At 42.8% G+C, this 24,298-nt stretch overlaps 1 protein-coding gene across 8 annotated transcripts in view; it reads left to right on the top strand.

Moving 5' to 3' along the window:
- SIPA1L1 (signal induced proliferation associated 1 like 1) overlaps positions 1-24,298 on the top strand; it is a 366,852-nt gene that overhangs the window by 313,741 nt on the left and 28,813 nt on the right. For 7 of the 8 annotated variants that reach the window (XM_043920090.1, XM_043920096.1, XM_043920094.1 and 4 more), the window contains 4 exons: positions 5,764-5,913; positions 10,186-10,310; positions 13,135-13,253; positions 16,980-17,422. In XM_043920090.1, the coding sequence (XP_043776025.1) occupies positions 5,764-5,913; positions 10,186-10,310; positions 13,135-13,253; positions 16,980-17,422 (837 nt within the window). Of the gene's footprint in view, positions 1-5,763; positions 5,914-10,185; positions 10,311-12,629; positions 12,693-13,134; positions 13,254-16,979; positions 17,423-24,298 lie in introns of all 8 variants that reach the window. The other variant, XM_043920097.1, reaches the window with a different exon arrangement.

Raw genomic sequence — 24,298 nt, 5'->3', positions numbered from 1 at the left:
ATTAATTTTAGGCTCATGTCATCAGTTCTATTGTGCCTTAGCAAAAAATAAAGGACTGTGTTTGGTCATTGCCCGCCATCTCAGGGGCTACAGGGCCAGCTCTGACCACACTGCTGCTTTGCTGCAGAACCTTCTAACCTGTTGCCTAACAGATGAATTTGTGCTCCCTCAGTTTACCAAACGTGGGCCCACCTTACCAGACACATTTCTCCTCCCGGGCACAGCCTGCACCAATCTCCTACCTGCGTCAAGTGTTCCAGCCAAAGATACCGCTGTGGTGGCCACATACGCCTTCCTGTTCCTGTGTCCTAAGTCTTGACTTCTGTGAAAATCCTTTGTTTCCTACAAAATGCATCTCAAATGCATTTCCTCACAAAGCTTGCTTTCCCCATAGGATCTGACCTCTAACCTGCCTGAGCTGCCTCTGCATTCAATTTGAACGGCCCTTGTGACAATAACATTCTACTTGCATTTTGCTTAAGAGCTATAGGCAGCTGTTTTTTTACTGAGCTCGTATTCTGTGCAACGCTCTGATCAAAGTCCCTCACGTTGAGTTTTTCTCAGCTGATCCACCCAGCCACCCAGTAAGTTGGTTGCTGTTTACTCCTTTTACAGACAAGAATGCCCGGGGATTGAGAGATGGAGTCATTTGTGCAGAGTCCTGGCTGGTTTGTGGTGAAGCTGAGATTAGCACCATCAGAGCCCCCATCTTAGCCACCATGTTGCAAGAATGAAATCTACCACCAGACATAGGTGGTGCTGAAGAAATACTTGCCAAGTTTGAAAGTGAGAATTAGTAAAAAGTGGCGAAGAGAAGGAGTGAAATGAGTAATCACCAGTATTTGTAAACTAACAAAAGTTGATTTTGTTGTAGATTATTAACATGCATTTCCTATAAAGCATTCATAGCTCAGTTGGTAAAGAATCCACCTGCAGTTCAGGAGACCCCAGTTCGATTCCTGGGTCGGGAAGATCCACTGGAGAAGGGATAGGCTACCCACTCCAGTATTCTTGGGCTTCCTTTGTGGCTCAGCTGGTAAAGAATCCGCCTGCAATGCAGGAGACCTGGGTTCAATCCCTGGGTTGGGAAGATCCCCTGGAGAAGGGAAAGGCTACCTACCCAGTATTCTGGTCTGGAGACTTCTGTGGACTATATAGTCCATGGGGTTGCAAAGAGTCAGACACAACTGAGCAACTTTCACTACTAAAATGTGTCGTTAAAAAAATACTTAGGTCTTAAAAAAAAAAGAAAGAAATATTTGCTAGATAAATGCATTCATGTTTACACGCTAAGGGGGCCCAGCCACATGCAGTCAGGGGCAGCTTCAGGTATGTGCACAGGGCCCCACACTTGGACGGGTCCATGCTGGGTTTAATGCTCTGCTGTCGCTGTCTTGAAAGTTTCAGTGCATTTGAACAAGGAGACCCGAGATTTCATTTGCACTGGTCCCCACAAATGATGTAGCTAGTGCTGTCTGCAGTCCATTTTTATGTTCTGTAGAGTCACCCTTAGATATAAAGTTGACTCATCTCAGGAGGCACCCACGATGTGTGCTGGGCTGTGAACCTCTGACGGCTTGCCAGCAGCTGGGAAGTGATGATCCATTTATCTCAGTGTGATGAACCACGGTATTTTCCTAACTGTATGAGAGTTACGCATGGTTGTAAACTGATCTTGTCCCAGGAGGCTTGTCAGAACAGGATTTCAGTGGTCCAGTCTGAATAGCTGGTAGGAATTGTATGGTCAGAAAGCCAGGGATAGCTCTGGTTCACAAAGTTAGGAAGAGACGAAAAGACGGAGGGGTGAGTTGCTCGGATTCGAACACAACTTGTTCAAACTCTAGTCTGAATACAGCACCAAGTGATGTTACGTTGAATCATTTTAGAGAATTTTGTTTAACAGAATTCTGGGAAGAATCCCGGCTGATATGCATTGCTAAAGACAGACTTGAACTGAATCCTGTTCCCTGGGTGAATAGCGTTTTAATTGCTAAGTTATGGTAAAATGCTGTGTTTAATTATGGACTCGGATATCTAATTTGTCAGTCATTGCTGCTATTTGAAACTCTCTTGGTTGTTCTTGCCATCATTCCACTCTTTGCACTTGAGTTACAGAGGGCCTTATCTCCTTGGACATGTCCAAGCAGTGCTATCCCTTTGGAGTAAAAGGCGGGAAACAGGGACATAATTGAACCCATACATAACTATGCAGGGAAAAAATTTAGCATCAATTACGCAGATACTGAGAGTTCCTTATCCATAAATTGATAAATCGCAGTCTCAAGAGATCAATTTAATAAAAGCCTATCAATATTAACATCATATGTGTAGTCCTGTGAATTGATTCATGGGAAGGGTGTGGTGGGATGTGGGTTATTTCGTTTGATAGCAGGAATTTTTTTTTTTTTTTTTGGCGCTTCTCTTCTCCCTTTTATCTTGACATGAGAAGGCTTCTGGAAAAATGAAGAACTGAGATATTGATCTTGGACCATTTCTTCCTAAATGTCCATCCCAGTCAACTGTCTGTTTTCATTGCAATGAAATGTGCTGCATATAAATGGAAAGCTGGCGTTGAGTGTAGTCCTGCAGACTATGGGAGTATTGTCTGTTGGTCTGATGATCGTGACTTTTTCAATTGCTGCATTCTTTGAACAGTCCAAAAGCCCCCAGTGTTTCATTTCTGCAGAGGGAAGTCATAGCCATAGAGAAAATTTAAGATTGGTTACTTTAAAAACATTTAGTTATTTCTCGGCTAAATTGATAACAATGTAGGGAAGAGAATCTACTGAAATAAATGCTAAAAAGGTTTTTAGATACTTCCTTTCTAACCGTGAACATAGCATTCTCAAAGAAGATTATTTCTTAAATTCCACAAAATCAAAAGATGTCACAGCAAGTGATAGATATAGTCATCTTAGTCCTGTAAACCTATTCAGACATTAATAGGGGCTCGTTAAGACTGAGAGAAAGTAGAAAGAAAGATCTGTGTTTATCTCAAAAGAAAAGACTAGACTTGTGATCCCCTCAGGTAGAGTTGGGGGCAGGGGCTCAGAGGTTCAAGAGGCTAGCATGCTGACTTCCTCTGTGAGCCAATTTGGGGATTACTCTTTTTCAAAGTATCAAGACAGCAACCAGTCCAAATTCCAGTAATGATCAGCCGTGGTTTCTGGTAGTAGACTGCCAATGCCAGGCAGGCAGGAACCTCCCTCTCCCTGAACGAGATCTGTTTTCCAGTAATATTTGTGAGCTGGTATCAAATTCAGAGTATTTGGAAAGAATACTAAGTCATCAGGATAAGGGCTAATTCTGATTTTTTTTTTTTTTTTTTTTTTTGCCTGCCCTACATACATCTAGAGTCATAAAAACATTTGGGTGGCATTCCATCAGTTGCTGTATGTGTGTTCTGTGTGTGTGGACAGTCCAAAACAATGCCACTATTGAGTTATGTAAGTGCAGAAAAGGCCTGGGAATGAATGCTGGCCTTCTGGAAATGCTATTTTTTCACTTTGGGATAACTCCAGTAACCAAGTAGAATTTTCTGATACATCTGCCAAATAAAAGAGCTGAGGTTGAGAAGTAGCATAAGATATTTTAATGTATGTTTTGGAGAGCAGGGTAAGAAAAGCAAGCTCTAAATATAAACACGAAAGTTACATCTTGACTTTGGCTATGGAATCTTGTTGTTACTTCCTCGTAGAAGCAAAAACAGTCACCATGAATATAATTCAGTGGCGTTACTTATTTATCCCAAAAAGAGTTAAAAAATCTTCAGGCCCCCAGACATTGCACTGGCCCCAACGGTGTTCACATATCTGCTGTCATCTGCCTTCTTTTCACCTTTATGTAACACCTCCTCTTTGCAGCAAGAAAAGCAAAGCAGCGGCAAAATGAAACTGTATTTGAAGTTTCTCTGTATTGTGCATGCATGCTGAGTTGCTTCAGTTATTACGACTCTTTGCTACCCCATGGACTGTAGCCCACCAAGCTGCTCTGTCCATGGGATTCTGCAGACAAGAATACTGGAGTGGGTTGCCATGCCCTCCTCCAGGGGATCTTCCCAACCCAAGGATGGAACTCCTGTCTCTTAGGTCTCCTGCATTGGCAGGTGGATTCTTTACCACTAACGCCACCTGGGAAGCCCTTCTCTGAATTAGGTGCATCGAGAATCCCATGGACAGAGAAGCCTGGTGGGCTACAGTCCATGGGGTAGCAAAGAGTCAGACACGACTGAGCAAACTGTGCAAAAACTAAACTCTTCAGGCAGAAGTGGTTCATGCTGTTCTAGTTTTCTTCTTTGTAACCTACTCCTTCCCTTCATCCCCCCACTCCCGTCCCTTTCCAGTTACTTCAGAATAAACAGTGAGAAATTTGGGAGATGTTTTAATGGGAAAGAGGGGATAACGGAATCACACCTGATAACAAATTTGTCACTGAGGAGAAAGTTGGGACTCCCCAAGAGAGATCTGCCTCTTGGACATAAACCAACTTTGGGGGTCATATTTTGGGGTGTCTATCCTTATTCTTTTTCTGCTAGAAAAGCTTCTGAGTGTGATTCTGTTATCCCTTCTGTCAGTTTCCTGTACCTGGAGCCCTCTGCTGTATTTCAGAAGTTATGTAGGTTCCCTGAAGGAAACCTGTGTTTCAGTGAAGGTCCCAGGGCTTCAAAACTTCGGCTTCAGCATTAAAACCCCTTTATGTGCAAAATCGTCTGACCCTGCAGACCCCTTGCAAGCTGTCTTATTAAGCACAGAAAACCCATCTTTCTCTAGAGAATAGCAATAGCCTGGCGCAGAGTGCAGTGGACTCAGAAATTCAAGAAGCCTGGCTTAGTGAAAAAATAACTTTGATTCCCCTCCCTCAACTATAAAATGGAAATGACCTGCCCTGCTGCCCCTTTACAAGAGCCAATGATCTGGACCAGCATTTGCTTCTGAAATAAAATATCATTGTTTTAGCTGATGTCAAGATTTAGCTGACAAATTGTCACAGGCTTCAGCCTCACTTATTAATATCCTGCAGTTGCCCCAGTGCCTACTTGAATGGAGCAAGTAGGGGTCAAAAATCATGTCTGTCCTAACCACAAAGCTCTGTTTTCTGTGCCGAGCCAGTCCACGGGGTGAGGGATCCATAATTTTTGAAAGAGAGGTACTGGGGGCTAGGCAGAGCACACCTCTGCTGTGTTATCAACTCGGTCATCCCAATGAAATTCAGCGAACTGCAGTTCTAGGCATGTTTCCATGGAGGTTTTTGTATGGTGATATATAAATCAACCAGATTTATACATACTAAACAGCAATATCTGGATATTCATTCCAGACCTTTAGTAATAAAATTGGAAAACAAAGAAGCTTACAAAGAATGTCCCCGTCTCACTGTGGTCATATACTCTGGGAGAACCAGTGGGGAAACTGAATTAATTGCCATGTTAATGTCACTGGGACTCATTATATTCTCTGGGCTGCCATACTGCAAAATTGCATAAGCATTTCAGCCCTTGAATTCTGGCAGCTTTTGGAAACATACATGTTTTCTTTTTTTCCCACTGTTATTTTTTGACGCCCCCTCCCCCTTCAAGGCCTTTTTCCAGCTGTCCCCTTAAGGGAGTAGTTTTATGGGAAGGTTCTTTTGTGGGCTTCCAGCTGGCTTTATTTTCACTATCTCCACAAAGTGGCTGCGTTTGTCGCATTCATATATTACCCATCACATTGCCTTGGGATTTTCCCTTTGAGTTGCTGACTTCACGTTTTCTGTTTGCACACACAGGCTGTCTCCTGGTTCGGACATCTATGTGACGGTCTCGTCCATGGCTTTAGCAAGATCCCAGCCATGTCGCAACTCCCCGAGCAGTCTGTCTTCATCCAGCGAGACTGGCTCTGGAGGGGGCACCTACAGGCAGAAGTCCATGCCCGAAGGGTAGGTAAAGTCAGCATCACTGTCTCTCCTCCCATGTGTAACTCAGACATGCAAAATAGTTTCCATTCAGCCGGACTCGGTTCACCAAAGGGGAAATACAGTTTATACTCCCCATTAAAAAATGTTTTCATGGCTAGTTCCAACCACTTCTTAGAAAGTTTATCATTCTGTAGCCTCTAAGGACTCAATGGCAAAGAAATCTAATTATATCGATTCCTCCATTATATGTATTGATCTTGTCTCATCGTATGGATTTTGCCACTTCTTAAAATTTCTTCCAAAGTGAACTTAGGAGTATGCTGCTTGCGCTGGGTAGAGTTTATATTGATGTTAAAGTAAGAAAAATGTTCATTCTGTCCAAAGCTTAAAAGGATTTTTCTCACACTCTAGAAATCTGTGATTTCAGCCTGTGGGTTGTTTGGGAGCTTTTCTCTCCATCTTTTTTGAAAACACTAAACACCCAAAGTAACCGTTTGCTTCTGACAAGACTTACAAAGTTAAAAAGCTAAGTGTACATGATTATAAAGGCTACTAAAAGGCGGGGAGGGGAATTGGCATGTCTGAAGCTGGAAAGGAATTAGCAGAAAACATCACATGATACACATAAACCGACTTTGCTCAGAGGGAGAGTAAAAGAAACATCACAGGCCTCCTGCCAGGACACCTCTGAAGAACTTGAAACCACTTGAAATTCAAAAATGGCATGTTGGGAGAAAAAAAGGATCTTTCTGTTCCAAGTTTTCTCCAAATTATTTTTAACAGATGCACATATGATTTGTTTACTTTCTTGAGATCTTACCATGTTATAAAACAATTCTGCTTATGAGAATAGTTTCATAATGGGTATTTTTTTATCCTATAGTCTTTTGTTGGTTTTTACAGCTGTTAAGAATAATTTTGTTGATATTTTTGCTAAATGTTTATGTTAGCAGAAAGTAAGTAATAAAAAACTACAATAAAACATACTTCCCTCCCCAGCTCTCTCCCCAAGGAGTCCGTTGGTAGCGTGTCTAAAATGTACATTTCTTACTTTAATTACTTCAGTGACAATTAGTAAAAAATTCTAGCTCTTATTGCAGGCCCCTGCAAAAGATTTTATGAGTTAAGTAGTAGTATTATCCCATACCACAAGCCCAACTGATTATTTTTTGTTTGGTTTGGTAGATTTTAAATAGCCTTGTTTGACTTCAAAAGTAAGAATTCACTGCAACTTCAGTGTTAATACAGCAATAAAGTGTAAATGAGCTAACAGCAACAAAATCATGTTAGTGTCTTCTCTACATTTGATATATACTCTCAAGACATACTAAGATGTAATTTGAAACAGTAATTTTTGGTGATTATTAATGGTAGAAACGGCTCCAATGTTCATTCTATACCATTTTTTTAATAAGGTGGTAGTTATTTGACATGATGTTTGATACTAAGTGTCCCATAGCTGGTACGGAGGGTTTCCCCCATCACTTTTCAGGTTAACTGGTGACTGTTTACTGTGTCACATCAGTTTTATCTGCAGTGAACATTTACAGGAAGATGCTGGTACAGTGTTTTCCTTTAGATCCCAAGTGAATTGTTGTCTGTATCAGTGATGCAAGAGACTTTAGTATTTGCTGTCTGATTGACAGGTGTTCCTCATGAGCCAGGTTTGATTCTGAAGTTACACTTACCAAGGGGACAACTGTTGCATCTACTCTGTAACTTAGCCCAGTAAAAATAGATAGGTCCAGGGTGAAGTGAAGCAGGAGTGTATGGAGTCTCCTGTGAACTCATGAATGTTGAACTTGGACAGGCTCCACGGTGTGAGATAGTGACCACAGGTCCAGATACACTGACGTCCGTGAGTGTAATCCGCCCCCTTTGTCGCCCGGCCTGTGCTGCAGCAGACTCAGTGTCTTGCTTGTGTGTGGAGCGTGCCGCCCGCTTGCTGGTGTAAGGATGTGGAGAGCATCCAGATCAGTTGAGAGGCGCAGTTTCACGGGCTGGTTAATAAAACTGCTCTACTTGGGTGAAGGGGAAAAGGGCACGTGCACAGTTTTGGATGGGAATAAGAGAGTTAAAAAGCAACAGGGACAAAAAGACATGGGGTCTCTTCTGCCACCCTTGGAGATGTGTTCTGGGGCCACGTACCCTAAGGAATGTGGGCGAAGCAGGGCACGTGCAAAGGGACGGATGGGCAGACACGAAGTCAGAGGATCGTGGTGTGAGAGATGGAGCCAAGGCTATGCAGCGTGCAGGCGGCGCGTGGAGTCAGGGAGGCCACAGCGGCTTCCTCCCAGCACTCTTCACTGAGGGGTTAAACTTGTCTCTGGGGGTAACTGAGATCAGTAAGTGAAAAGTCATAGAGAAGAAGTTTCCAGCCCCTTGTATGGAAGATATTTCAAAGCTGTCAGCCTGCCCTGGGGAACTATAGACTGACTCATGAGGGAGAAGTTTCTTGGTCATTGAATGCGTTTCGTGTATCAGCCAAATGATTACTTAAAAACTCCTTCAGATGGGAACTGTGACTCCTAGAGTATTATAAAGTGCTCCTCCAAACAAAGGGACAATTAGGTTCTTCAAAAGGAGGCACAGTGTAAAGTTGGAACAGGTTTTGTCTGAGCTCCTCAAGGATGGGGCCTTCGTAGCCCTGATGGCCTGGTGAAAGGGTGTGAGAACTAAAACCAAAAGTTCATTGGGTCAAACTTTTTTCAAGGCAGAGTTGAAAGACAGACAGGCTTACTTTATCATTTCTTTAAAAGCAGACAGCCAGAAAAGCATTTGGCTTTCAGTTTATAGAGGTTTAAAAAGTAGTCTTGGGTTTCCACTGCTACCAAAAAGTAAAACTAAGATTCCAATTCACTTCTTTCTTTGATCTCTGTGCCTTTTTGGGGGAAAAAAAAAATAATTCTGTGTACTTAAAATAGGATCATTGGAGCCAACTGGAGGATATTCACAGTTCTAAACAAGGACCTGATTTAGGAGGTGACAAACATCATAATTAGTGAATTCTTTTTTTTTTTTTTTTGATGAGCCCTTTCACTGAAATTTTCATCAATTCAAGTTTTCATTTGTTTTTAATAATGGAGGTAACTTTGTTTAGTGATGCTTATGAGTTAAGCTTGTAAATGACTGTCATTTGTGCAAAAAGTAACAAGGGAGATATTATAGTAGGAGTTTTACTAAAATATTCCATAGCCTTCCCTATGTTGCAGAGGCTTTTATATAAGTTTTTCTCCCTGGATCCATATAAGAGTTGCCATTTTAAAAATAAATAAAGACAGAACTTGAGTGACTCCGGGTGGGGAAGCTGAACTTAACTACTGATCTTCCTCCTCCTAATCTCCTTCTCTTTGCAACACACCGATTGGTGCTTCTCCCCACACATTTATCAGTTTGTAACAAAGACACCTGTCACATGCATCAGTTAATTCAGGTCCTGTTTTGTGATTTATTGTATCGATTACTTATAAGTTCATTAGTGCCCACATACAGATTTGTAAATTTCCACGTGGATCTTTGAGTATTATACCCTGGGCCTTTTTCCTGGACTCCATTAGCATTTACTTTGCTGATGTTACTAATCAAGACAAATACTTTAATTAAGCATACATTATATTATTATTCTACATAGGAAACGTTATTAATAAAATGGGCTCATTAAATAGATAAATGTTCTTTCCAGAAATAGACGTTTGCCTTTATATATGCCAGCTCACCCACTTCCAAGTTGCTCTTCCAAAGGCAGTTTGAAATTTATACATCTGGAAAGTGGTCCCTATGTAATGTAAATGTTAGCAATCTTTGTCTTTCAGACCTTAGAGTAACAACTTCAGAAAATACTTGTTCCAAGAATGAGTGCCTTAGTGATGTAGCCGATTACTGAGTTAGGAGAAACCCCTGGAATGTGCCAATTGGACAACACACACAGAAGGAACACCAGGATGGTGACATTTTTCTCTTGGCTGTGAATGACCGTCAGAGCTTTAACTATACAAGGGCCAGAAGGTTTTGGTTTTTTACTGTATCTATTTTAGGTTGGCTCAGTGCTAATGACTCCTGCCCTTGTTCACAGTTTACAAACTTAGCATACATACTCTGCTGAACAGAGGGGTGTATCCCGACCACAACATCCACAGTTCTGGCATCCACGTATGCATGCACGAGGATGAGTACAGACCTGTGAGCAAAACTAGTAGTACCTGTCATTAGAGTTCAGTGCGTTACACCCAGGACTGCCTTCCCGTATGGGCGAGGTCCCTCATGTCGTCTTTGCCTTTGGCGAAATCCCCCCAGGTTTGGAATCAGCCGCAGATCCCCCGCCTCCATCGACAGGCAGAACACCCAGTCAGACATTGGTGGCAGCGGGAAATCCACACCCAGCTGGCAAAGAAGTGAAGACAGCATCGCTGACCAGATGGGTAAGTAACTAATTCGTACACTGAGCAAGTTGCTTTTATACCCAGGTGACTTTGGCTGCCTCTGGTTGATGTCATCAGTGTATCCTCTTCTCTAGTACAGCCCTGGGTCATAAATAGGAATGAGCGTTAAGTCTGTTAATGTGTGTAGAAGTCAAAGCAGCAGTTAAGATCTGAGAGAAAAGTCAAGGAATTCTGTTCATAAGTGACCTTGAATTTGAAGACAGAAAGTACATAGGAATTATTTTCAGCACCAAGGTTGAAATGCCAGAGTGCTAAGACACTTAGGTGCTATCTCCCTCCCCAGCCTTGTTTATTTATCTGTTTGATTTTGCCTAGTATAAAGGCCCTGGGAGATTAGTTGATATTCTTAACGTTGAGTTTTAAAAAATTTAAAAGCTGTGTACAAAATGGGAAAGAGATATAATTGTTCTCTAGTCACCTCTTGAGGATGCGTTTCTTCCCTTTATAGGCTTTTTTCCCCCCCCAACTCTGCTATGAAGCTGTCAGCTAAGGAAACGTCTTAGGATAAAACCAGCTGGAAGGGAAAAAGATTTGCATGAGTGAGCCTTCCTTTGGGTTTCTGGCACATGGCCCTTTCCTTCTCCCTGTCTCTCTACACAGTTCTCTGATGACATCTAAATACTAGTTGATACAATAACATTTTGCCATGAAACAGGATTGAGTTTCAACACAGTAGCACCAGGGATTTAGTATCAACACAGTTGATACATCAGGGACTTGAATCCGGACTGTTAAAGGTTTTTCCTTTTGCCTCTATCTAGTAGCTTTCCCATCAATGTGGAATAAAAAGAAGTAAATTTCAGGGCTGGAAACAGATCAGCATTCACGGCAAAGCCCTCATCGTTTTATCCTCTCTGCAAACGCATCCTTTTGTTCTGTTTTAGTGACTGTGCCCACGTTTCCGTACCTGGCAGGGGAGGGCATCCTCAGTGCAGAGGTGGGGACCATGCTGGGACTCTTAAAAACCCTCGAACATGGAAGGGAGTGGAGATGAATTCAGTTAAGGCAGGAGTTGAAGAAGAGAAGCAAAACCCTCAGGTTCTGAAGATAGGCTTTGTTCCACCCCTTCAGTGCGATGTGTGCCTCGTTATTGGAGCCATCTGTCACTCCCTACTCTCGTCCCACTCCCCACCCCCCACCAAAAACCTGAGCATATTCGGATCCACTGTTCCGCTCTTGACAGAACGTTTCGAATCCCATATGTTTTGATACCGTTGAGATGGTAACAACACATGTGAACAGGATCCCTCCTTCAGCATGACTTTAGCAGCTTTTTTTGGCTCCTAGTTGCAGGCTTTGAACAAAGCTGCCAGCGGGCCTTTGTGCACTGTTCAGGGTCACGCTTCCCACTCATGTGAAGTCACACAGGGAATGAAACAGTATCTTGGGACTGGAAAGGGTAATTACAAGGTTCGTCCTAGGCCCATAGTCATTCTTTCGCATAAACCTTCCTCTAGTCTTTTTCTTCCCCCTTGCATCCACTTTAGTTTGGTGGCATCCCATGCTTCATAGATAAGGTTTGGAAATGAATACTGGTGAATCTTTTTCACACGTTGGTTCATCCTTTTTGTAAGGTTATACCTTTTCTTTTAAAAAAAAGAAGATACTCCTAGAGCCTGCCAGAGAAGCCTTTTGTTTTTTTAAAACCAAGACCTTTCTTGATCCAAAATCTAAGGCTACAAAGAAAATGTTCAAATAAATTTTTATAACTTTTGATATTCTAGCATCCCAGAAGGATAACCCAGCCCTTTCTGCCTGGCATTTCAGAAGGAATCTGGGGCTTAGCCGACACAAACCATGCTAGGGAGGAATCAAGACAAATAATTGTTATGTTCTCATTCCTCAGTACACGGTATTGAGTGGATAAGAGACTGACCTTCCTACACTTGATTTGTAAGAACACAGTTCTCTAACGACCTTCAGGTCACTGGTTGAAAACGTGAAGCAGATTCTTGCTTATTAGCCAGGCGCCCCGTCTTTGTCCATCAGCAGATGATAAGCTGATTCCCAGGGGAGACCCAGAACTTAGCTTATTGAATTGGCTCACTCGTCTCAGTTTGTTTTTCCTGCCTCTCCACTTTTGGACACAGTTGAGAGTCAAAGAGTACAGTGCTCAGTCCTGTGCCTGTTAGGAATGGCGTTGCACGATTGTTGCCGTCAGCTCTTAGGTGTGTTAAAGAGGCGAAGTCGCTTACCTTTCACCTTTGGAACAACCCCGTCCTGAACACCAGTGGAGTCCAACAGGAAGCAATTGTTTTAAGTAAACTAGTCGCTGTGTGTCTTTTCTGTTGTGCTTAGCTTACAGTTATAGAGGACCTCAGGAATTCAATTCTTTTGTCCTCGAGCAGCATGAATATACAGGTAAAATATGTCCAAAGTGTCATGGTAAGTAACGCGCGATTGCATCCATGCCTGTCTAGGTAACGTAGACCAAGCGAGGTTAGCCACACTTTGCAATGAATGGATTTCATAAATTTGATTCATATATTCGAGACTTCCCCGCCTCCCCAAGCCGAAAATTGATTCCTGACGTTGCCGCATTGTTCGTGGCCTCTGGTTTGGTGGTACTTGGCTCTGCTCATGTGTATGGTGTGACATACTGTCACCAGCTGCAAGCTTTATCCATCAGCCACTTAGCTCTTGACTTGCTGTCTCTCGTGTAAACTCTCAACAAGCTTCTCGCTGAAATTCCGAGTGTGCTGGCCAGTGAACTGAGAGGTGCAGGGGCAGGCCGTCCTCATGTGTCAGCCCGCGCCCGTGCCTGTTTAGTGCCTGCACCGTGATGTCCTCTGCTGTGTTCCAGAGCCGACCTGCCACCTCCCAGCAGTATCCAAGGTACTGCCAGCTTTCCGAGAGAGCCCCAGTGGGAGATTAATGCGTCAGGATCCGGTGGTTCATTTGTCTCCAAACAAACAAGGGCACGTAAGTTAACTGTAAAGTAATCAAGATGGTGCAGTGAAAACTGATGCCATGGACAGGAACTTGGGCAGACGTTGGGAGATGGTGAGGGACAGTGAGGCCTGGTGTGCTGCAGGCCATGAGTCACAAAGAGTTGGACACAGCGGGCCAACTGAACAGCAACAAATGAAAGTGGTAGATTCCCAGCCCTGTGCCTTTCTTGCCAAGTGAAAATGGTACTGGTCTGCTCTCTTATTCTTCCACGGTGTCAGAGGGGAAGTCATCCCAGTAGAAAGTGGGCGCTGGCTGCCATAGCCCTGAAATTTCTACTGCCAATGGCCTTAAGCTTTTTGTTGTTGTTTAGTTGCTAAGCTGTGTCCGATTCTTCGTGACCCCATGGACTGTAGCCTGCCAAGCTCCTCTGTCCAGGGGATTTCCCAGGCAAGAATACTGGAGAGGGTTGCCATTTCCATCTCCAGGGCATCTTCCCCACCCAGGGATTGAACTGGAGTCTCTTGCAATGCAGGCAGATTCTTTACCCCTTAGCCACCTGGGAAGCCTGGCCTTAAGCTTGTTTTGAGATTAAATTGAAATTCCTCATTGGGATGCACCTGCTACCCCCATGGATTTGGATGGAAGGCCATGTGATCAATCACAGAAAATCCTAGTGTCTGGAATAAGAATGTACTTGATTAAGATTTTATTTGCTTACACAGTTGCCAGCATGAGATATGAATGGTTGGAACATCAGTCAAGGAGACAGACAGCTTCCTGACAGCTCGCCCTACAGCTTCTCTTTCCTTCCGGGGCTGCACTGATTGTTGTCTCTTTACCATAATTATACACAGTTCCCCATCACTTACAGGTAGAATTGGGAATAAGAGACTCTCATTTCCTCCCTCTTTAAATGCAGTGGATTTCCTTGGTCTGTCTGTTCACTGGAATGTGATTGTTTATATTTATGTCATTTTATAGGATGAGGACATAACTGAATTTAATATTCACTAATATAATGAGAGGGCTCAATTTTTTTTTTTAATTGAAATGAGTTTTGAAGTGTAAACTTCACAGGTTCATGAGCAAGCATCGTGTACTGGGCTGTGGAAGAGAGATTTACTGATGAAATGTGATGCTGCCACAGTTCCACTTGTAAATGTGGGATTACCCTAGTCCATCTGTCAATTTCCCTTCCTTCATTAACACTTTGTAAACTGATTACATGATCAAATAGTATTTTGGCTAGATTTGGTTAGTCTCAAAGTTAATTTCACCTGTTTCTTTTTCTAAAATTTGGCTAGAGCACTTACAATTCCAGATGTGGTTTGAGTTATATCTACATCTATATCTGTCACTTACTCTACACTCTCAACACATCTGAATGTGAACTGGCCACATTTTAAGTGCCTGGGAGCCATACATGGCCTGGAGCTAGCAAATTCTATAGCCCAGGTCCAGGTGCTACAGGGGTTCTGCCCTGGAGCAACTAGGAAAAATAAATGATGGCCTTGTAATATAAGTAGTTATTGAGAGAAACTAGAGTAGCTCCAGTGAAGTAACTGGGGTCAATCCTCTTTCAAGGGGAGGAGATCTTTGACTGTGAGGTCTGTCCTCCTTCAGCCCCCTTCCTGCAGCCAGTAAAGACACACAAACGTCTTTCCTCTTCTTTTCTCTCAATCTCCACCAAGTATCTGAACTTTCAGCCACCCTCTAATTTAAATACTGTTTTACTCAGATATCCTTTGAAATCATATTTCTTTGATAAACTGTAAAATCTTTCTGAGCAACCAAGCCGCTGTCCAACAAGCGTTCTGCCCACATTTTTTAAATTGAGATATGATTCACATTATTCACATACCGAAACATTCACACATTTAAAGTGTAGTATTTCATGGTGTTTGGTATATTCACAGAGTTGTGCAACCAGTACTGTGATTTAACTCCAGAACATTTTCATCACCTTGAAAAGAAAGCCTAACTCTTCCATCCCCTCCAAGCCATTGACAACCATGAACTTACTTTCTGTCCCTGTGGATGTGCCTGCTTTGACGTTTCATATGAATGGAATCATATAGTATAGAATCATATAGCCTTCTGTGTCCAGCTTCTTTCACTCAGCATGTTTTCAAGGTTCATCTGTTGTAGCATGTATTAGTACTTCGCATCTTTTTATGACTGAATAATATGTCATTGCATGGATATAGCAACATTTTTTTATCCATTGATAGACATGTGAGTGATGTCTTCTTTTTTGGCTATTAAGAATAATGCTGCTTTAAAATTCATGTGGGAGTTTTTCTTGTTAACATAGGTTTTCATTTCTCTTGAGTATATAATTGCAGCTGTTTTCCCACAGCAGCTGCCCTGTTTTACATCCTGCCAATGCCCACCATCCTTACTGTCTGCCTTTATCCTAGTGTGTATGAAGTGTTACTTCATTGTGGTTTTGATTTGCATTTCCCTAAACCCCCTCCAGTGTTCTTGCCTGGAGAATCCCAGGGACAGGGGAGCCTGATGGGCTGCCGTCTATGGGGTCGCACAGAGTCGGACACGACTGAAGCGACTTAGCAGCAGCAGCAGCAGCAATGACTAATGATACTGAGCTTTTCATATGCTTGTTGACCATTGTGTATCTTCTTTGGATGAATGACTATTCAGATCCCTTGCCCATTTTTTATTGGGTTATTTGAAGCATGGAAGTTTTTAATTTTGATGAAGCCCAGTTTATCTATTTGCTCATCATTTTTTTACTTTTGGTGTCCTATTTAAGAAACCATTGCATAGTCTAATCATTTGTATACCTAATTTGTATACATAATCCATGGAGATGTATACCTATATTTTCTTCTAAGAATTCTATAGTTTTAGCCCTGACACTTAGGTCTTTGACCTTTTTGAGTTTATTTTTCTATGTGGTTAAGACCCAACTTCATTCTTTCTTGTATGTGGATATCTAATTTCTCAATACTGTTTGGTAAAAAGAATATTTTCCCCCATTGAATTGTCTTGGCACATCTGTATACATTTTACCTCTTAGCACTCCTTAGAAAAGCTGTCTCCTAAATAGATGCTATATGAAGAAAGAAAAGATATCTTTTCTTTCTAAGAAAAAGTCTTATATTCTGCCTTCTGTTTACTCTGATCAATACAGTCTTTCTAATTATAAGCCCCTTGGAAGTATCACTTTCTATTTTAAGACTTAGATATTAGAAGACTCTGATGACAGTTTTGACTTAGCTGGTGGCACAGATGGTAAAGTTCCACCTGCAATGCAGGAGCCCCAGATTTGATCCCTGGGTCGGGAAGATCCCCTGGAGAAGGGAATGGCAACCCACTCCAGTATTCTCGCTTATAGAATCCCATGGACAGAGGAGCCTGGAGGGCTCCAGTCCACGGAGTTGCAGAGTCGGATACAACTGAGCGACTAAGCACACATCCAATGAGAGTTTAGGGTTTGTTTGTTTTTTCCCCCCTGATTAAGACTCTCTCAATACTATAGTTACTTCAGCATAAGTTAAACAAACTAAATAATGAAAAGTCGATTCTAAAAGAGCAAAGTTTCCAGCACTGCCTGCCATGAAATCTTCTGAACAGGTTTTCCCAGGTACCCCCGCCTTGCTCTTTGTCATCATGGAGGCGTTTTTGTGTCTGGAGAACCCCCCAGGAGGACACATTTCGCAGTCACTCCCCCGGTATTTGTTGCCTGCTCTCCGAGAAGCCAGCCTGTTCTAAGGAGCCCTGCTTCCCTTGCAGTCCGACAGCCACTATTCCAGCCATTCCAGCAGCAACACCCTGTCCAGCAACGCGTCGAGTGCCCACAGCGACGAGAAGTGGTACGACGGGGACCGCGCCGAGGCCGAGCTCAGCAGCTACAGCTACCTGCAGGGCACCTCCGCCGACAGCGGCATCGACACCACCTCGTACGGCCCCAGCCACGGCAGCACGGCCTCCCTGGGGGCGGCCACCTCGTCGCCGCGCTCGGGGCCGGCCAAGGAGAAGGTGGCCCCGCTGTGGCACAGTTCCAGCGAAGTCATCTCCATGGCAGATCGGACTTTAGAGGCAGACAGCCACGGCATGGACCGCAAAGCCGAGTCCTCCCTGAGCTTGGACATCCACACCAAGAGCCCGGCCGGGTCAAGCCCTCTGACCAGGGAGAACCCCACGTTCAGTATCAGTGATGCTGCTTCCCACACCAGGTAACCGGCCCTCCCACTCCCCGCCTCCTGCATCCAGTTTCTGGCCTCTTCTCACTTGCCTTCCATCAAGAGTATATTTTTAAAAGGGGGGGGGGGTGGGCGTCTTTTACACAATGGCAGTTAATTTTTATATATTTATTTACCATCCAAATCCTTTATTTCTACCATCCTAGTGAATTATTTTAAACTCTGAGAAAAGTTTGCAGATCTGTTTTTTTGTAGCTGTATTTGATTTTATAAAAATGTGCCTAACTGCATACCAGAATGAGGAGAATTTTGTCCTGTGGCTTCCTGCTAGTGATAGAGAATGTAAAATGAGACAGTCTTTTGAAGATGTAAGAAAATCTGGACCATATTTTTGAAAGGAAGAGGTCTTTCCCAAGACTAACAGGGCATATCATGTATGATGCTGGATGCATCCTTAACACTCTCTCTCTATCAGAGGACATCACTTATCCAGTGTTTGCACAGCAATCTGTTTTCAGTGATTGGCTCCCGACAGTGATGTGTTGAGGGTGAGGGGTGTCCAACAGGAAAGCGTGGCTAAAATTAGACACAGCCCATCTACCTTTCAGAATAGAAACATACACATTTCCCCTGTATCCTCAGCAATCATGCTGATAGGCAGAATAAATACTGTTTTTCATTTCCTCTTTTGGGTTTGAGCCTGCAGTCCAAAATATGACAAGATATTCATCCTTTTAGGGAGGAATATTCATCACTATCTTTGGGGACCTGTTAATCTATGTGGTGGTTTTTCCTTTTACCTTTTTTTGTTGTCAGTCATTGATCAGCTTGTGTGATAGCATCTAACCTTGCCGTCTTCCAGTCCTCTTTTATGCGCTAAAGAAAAGAGCAGAAAAGTTGAGTTTAGTTTTACTTTTCCAGTGGGAATCCAGGCACATAATCTGTCAGTAAACCCCAGTTAATCTTCACGAGAGGGGACATCCTTGACTTAATTTGGATTTGTTTCACTTGATCAGTTAAATAGTCAACTTTTCCCGTTGTCTGTATTGTTACTGATAAGATTCACACACTTCCCATCTTTTAAAACGTTGATGATATGAAGCATTTCCTGAGTTTTATCTCTGTTTACCACTACCACGTTGCAGTAATAAAAAGTGATTGTGACAGGCCTGGAAACTGCATGGCCCCCTAAGCAGAAAAGCAATTGGGAAAGTCATCTCAGGATTCTTAGGTAACATGTATCCAATTTCCGGTCCATAATTCAGAAAATAGAATGTTTGGTACAGATGGAATAAGGGAGTGTTTGGAAAACAGAAAGCCAGGCGTCAAATACCATGATAATATAATATAGACATAGAATCACTTGACTCAGTTATGTGACTGGCTTGCTGTTTCTAGCACACCCACTGTCTCATTAAGTACAGCTTGTGCACTGACTCAGAACATTTTTCAGTTCACAATAGTTCCTCTGTGGTTTTCAGGTTTACCTTGACTCCTAGATTTGGTTTTCAGTTCTTCATTCTGAAAAGAGAATGTCTTTTTTGAAATAGTACTCCATCTGGGGAATGTATCTCTGATCTAATTGGATGGCAGAAGAAAGTCACAGGTCTTGTCAAGAATGGCATCGCTCTGGAGTAAAGTTAAAAAGTGCTGGGCCTCTGAAGCCGAAGCTCAGAACGTGGGCCGTGCGATCTAACAGATCTACCAAATCCCAGGGGAGGTACAAAGCCCCGTCTGAAAAGTCGGCACCTGGGTTAGCATTGTCTGAATGTGCTGACTGTGACTGCCTGAAGGTCTTAAAGGATTAGCCACATTTTCTGCTTCCAACTGACCATGCAGAAATCATTGAAATCATCATTTAGAAATAGCTCTTCTGTTGAAAGTCAAGGTTGCTCGGGAAGAATGTGGCCTTTTAGGGAGGATGGCAGGGCTTCCCACCCACTGGTAGGTTGAGTCACGTTCGTTCGCGACTCCGGTAAATACGGATGCTTTGTGACTCCAGTTTGTTGATCTTGGCAGAGGGAGCTGGATAATCAGAGCTTGAGCAGACTTCCTTTTCTGGAGGAAAGGGGGGACGTAGCCACCAAATGCATATTGCTCGAGAAACTAAAATCACTGCAAATTAGAGTGTTTGTGTCCTCGGAAGACAGGAACAGCAATTAATGTGGAGATCTCTTGACAGTGCATAAAAGAGCTTGTACCTGGGACTTGGTGACAAAATCTAAATTACAGTGATTAAGCTCCACTGCGCATTTCTGCCTGGGCTGTGTTCCTGCTGCCTCTGTCCTCCAACTGCCTGTTGATGGCTGTGCAGGTTTTGTGTGGCCCTCCCATGAGAACTGCTTATAATGTAGGTTGGTAATTACATAGGGTTATTCTATCTGGATGTCATTGAGAGGAGCCATACACATTGAAAGCTTTCTACAATTAAAAAGTCTATTAGTTGCTCTTAAGTGTTACTGCTAGAATATACATTGTCTGTGAAGCTTGGAAATTCAGGGAGAGATCTTTTAAAAAGAAATTTGTTTTTGTAATGGGTGTTTCACTTGCAGGTCTTAAACTACTCAGAAAAATGATTCATGGTGAGCATAGGAAAGGTGAAGATAGTTTCAATTTTAGTATACTCTTATCAGCTGGGTTCACTTTGTCTTAGAATCTGGCCTCGGAAGTAGGCAGTGTCTATTTGTGTGGTGACTGAAGACTTCCCTAGTTTACAGAACTCTCATCTTGCTGACCAGCGGCCACAGCTGGTGGCAGAACTAAGTTCATGACCACATATTATAAAGCTAAAGGGAATTCCCGGGCAGTCCAGTGGTTAAGACTCTGTGCTTCCACTGTAGTGGGTACGGATTCCATCCCTGGTTGGGGAACTAATATCCCAAATACTTCAGTGTGGCAAAAAAAAAAAAAAATGTTAAAAGCCCCATCTTGGACTTGCACACACGTCTCGTCTGTAACATCCTGACCTGACCTGTTTTGAGGAATCAGAGATCAAATTGCCAACATTTGCTGGATCAGAGAGAAAGCAAGGGAATTCCAGAAAAGCATCTGCCGATGTTTCATCGACTACACTAAAGCCTTTGACTGTGTGGATCATAACAGACTGGGTGGATCATAATAAACTGTAGAAAGCTCTGAAAGAGATGGGAATAGCAGTCCATCTTACCTGTCTCCCGAGAAACTGTATGCTGGTCAAGAAGCAACAGTTAGAACCCTGTATGGAACAACTGATCGGTTCAAGATTGAGAAAGAAGTATGACAGGGCTGTCTGCGGTCACCCTGTTTGTTTAACCTATATGCGGAGCACGTCATGAGAAATGCTAGACTGGATGAGTTACAAGCTAGAATCAAGATAGGCAGGAGAAACATCAACAATCTCAGATATGCAGATGATACCACTCTAATGGCAGAAAGCAAAGAGGAACTAAAGAGTCTCTTGATGAGGGTGAAAAGAGCCGGCTTATGACTAAATATTAAAAAAATTAAGATCATGGCATCCAGCCCCATTACTACATTTCAAATAGAAAGGGAAAAGCTGGAGGTAGTGACAGATTTTCTCTTCTTGGGCCCCAAAATCACTTCAGACAGTGGCAGCAACCATGAAATCAGAAGAGGATTGCTTCTTGGCAGGAAAATGATGACAAACCTAGTCAGTGTGTTGAAAAACAGAGACTTTACTCTGCCAACAAAGGTCCATACAGTCAAGGCTGTGGTCTTCGCAGTGGTCACATATGGTTATGAGAGCTGGACTGTAAAGAAAGCAGAGTGCCAAAGAATTGATGCCTTTGAACTTTGTTGCTGGAGAAGACTCCTGAAAGCCCCTTGGACAGCAGGGAGATCAAACCAGTCAGTCTTAAGGGAAATCAACCCTGAATACTTGTTGGAAGAACTGATGCTGAAACTGAAGCTCCGGTATTTTAGTCATCTGATGAGAACAACCGACTCGTTGGAAAAATCCTTGATGCTGGGAAAGATTGAGAGTAGGAGAAGAGAGCGTCAAAGGAAGAGATGACTGGATGGCATCACCGATGCAGTGCACGTGAACTTGGGCACACTTCGGGGAGATGGTGAGGGACAGGGAGGCCTGGTGTGCCCCAGTTCACGGGGGTCCCAGAGTCGGAAACGACTGGGTGACTGAAAAACATGTGATCACATGTACTTTTGGGGAGAGGGATAGGAAGGTTTATTAACTACAAAATCAAAGTTGTTTTTGTTTTTTTAGTTGGAGTATAATTGCTTTACAATGTTAGTTTCTGCTGTACAACAAAATGAATCAGGTCTTTGTATACATAGATTCCCCTCCGTCTTGGACCGACCTCCTGCTCCCCCAGTTCCACATGTTTGGGTCATCACATTGCACCGCACTGGTCTCCCTGTGCTAAATCACAGCTTCCACATGCTATCTGTTCTGCACAGGGTAGTATATATATAGGCTTCCCGGGTGGCTCAGTGGTGAAGAATCTGCCTATCGGTGCAGGAGACACAAGAGACACAGATTCGATCCCTGGGTCAGGAAGCTCCCCTGGAGAAAGGGGATGGCAACTTACTCCAGTACTCTTGCCTAGAAAATCCCACTGACAGAGGGTCTTGAAGGGCTACCGTCCTTGGGATCACAAAGAGTCAGAGAGGACTGAGCACAGCACAGCGTCTACATGTCAGCCTGATCTCCCAGTTCATCCCACTCTCTCCTTCCCCGCTGTGTCCACACATGCATTCTCTACTTCTGTCTCTGTTCCTGCCCTGGAACTAGATTCATCTCCCATTTTTCTTGATTCCACATGTATGTGTTAATATACGATCATTTGTTTTACTCTTTCTGACTTACTTCACTCGGCATGACCGACTCTAGGTCCATCCCCATCTCTACAAATGATCCAATTTCATTTTGCTCCTTTTTATGGCGAGTAATATTCCATTGTATAAGATGTTCAGTTCAGTTCAGTCGCTCAGTCATGTCCGACTCTTTGTGACCCCATGCACTGCAGCACGCCAGGCCTCCCTTTCCATCACCAACTCCCTGAGATTGCTCAAAACCATGTCCATCAAGTCAGTGATGCCATCCAACCATCTCATCCTCTGTCGTCCCCTTCTCCTCCTGCCTTCGATCTTTCCCAGCATCAGGGTCTTTTCAAATGAGTCAGTTCTTCACAGCAGGTAGGCAAAGTATTGGAGTTTCAGCTTCAACATCAGTCCTTCCAATGAATACCCAGGGCTGATATCCTTTAGGATGGACTGGTTGGATCTCCTTGCAGTCCAAGAGACTTCAAGAGTCTTCTCCAACACCACAGTTTAAAAGCATCAATTCTTCAGTGCTCAGCTTTCTTTATAGTCCAGCTCTCACATCCATACATGACTACTGGAAAAACCATAGCTTTGGCTAGACTGACCTTTGTCAGCAAAATAATATCTCTGCTTTTTAATATGCTATTTAGGTTGATCAAGCTTTTCTTCCAAGGAGCAAGCATCTTTTAATTTCATGGCTGCAATCACCATCTGAAGTGATTTTGGGGTACATGTGTGTTTTTGAATTATAATTTTCTCAGAGCATGTGCCAGTAGTGTGATTGCTGGATTATATTTTTAATTTTTTAAGTTCTATTTTTAATTTTTTAAGGAACTCCATATTGTTCTCTAAAATGGCTGTATCAATTTACATTCCCACCAAAGTGCAAGAGAGTTCCCTTTTCTCCACACCCTCTCCAGCATTTATTGTTTGTAAGTTTTTTGATGATGGCCATTCTGACCATTTTGATATGCATTTCTGTAACAATTAATTAATTGGGCTTGGTAGGTGGCTCAGTTGGTAAAGAATCCACCTGTCAATGCAAGAGATGCAGATTTGATCCCTGAGTTGGGAAGATCCCCTGGAGAAGGAAATGGTAACCTACCCCAGTATTCTTGCCTGGAAAATTCCGTAGACAGAAGCCTGGCAAATTACAGTCCATTGGGGTTGCAAAGAGTTGGACATGACTGAGCACGAATAAGGAAGGGAAAATTAATGATGTGGAGCATCTTTTCAAGTACCTCTTGGCCATCTCACATACACATTTTTACTGCCCTCCAGTAGAAGAGGATTTCTTACCCAGTGTATTCATCCTAAGCACCTTTGCATAGTATGCGCCATACTATACTATGAACATAAAAGCTAGGTGCTCAATGCACCAGCATTATGGATGCTTAGTACATTTTGATGACCAAATAGGAATAATTTCTTCCTTAGTCTTCCCACTTTTTCCTGACGTCTCAAGGTCCTTACTAATAAACCAGTTTGAAAATAGCATAAATCCTTAACTCCTGACTCCTCTGGAAAACTACCACTACGTTCCAAAGTTTATTGTATAGATGTGTCAGTATTTGCCCAGAGCTACAGTGGTTTTATATGAAAGTACATATTTAAGAGTGTACATAAAGTCCTTGTATGTACATAAACTCATGTATGGCATGAGTTTTTCAGTAAAGTCACTTCTACATAAGATTTTTTATCCTGCAGAATATGATATGGGGAGACTTTATAACAGCTTATCTACAAATATCATTCAGAATTTGGATATAAGTTGGTCAGTGTCTGACATTCACTAGAGCCAGTGATTAAAAGCCAGGAGAATTGGCTGCCCACAGATGTCAGTACTGTTTAATTTCATGAATGTGTTTTTTCTTCTGGTTGACCTAATAAGTTAACTATTCATGCCAGAAAAGGTATATGTTTCTTGAGAGTAGGGTAAAGAAGCACTTCTTATATTAAGTTTACATGGAAGATTAAGAAATGCCTCAGGTTACCCTAGCATAGTAACAATTTATGTATGAGTGTCTGTGTGTAATGTGTCAGAGCTTATGAGTTTAAACTTTGTTCTCTGCCTTCTTTGGCACCCTGGGTGAAAAATGGGCCTTCCTTCTTTGTTTAGAGTTTACT

Source organism: Cervus elaphus, chromosome 12 (genome assembly GCF_910594005.1).
Source record: "Cervus elaphus chromosome 12, mCerEla1.1, whole genome shotgun sequence".
NCBI classification, from domain to species: Eukaryota; Metazoa; Chordata; class Mammalia; order Artiodactyla; family Cervidae; genus Cervus; species Cervus elaphus.
The sequence above is the reverse complement of the archived record's forward strand: the minus strand, read 5'-3'. Positions and strand labels throughout refer to the sequence as shown.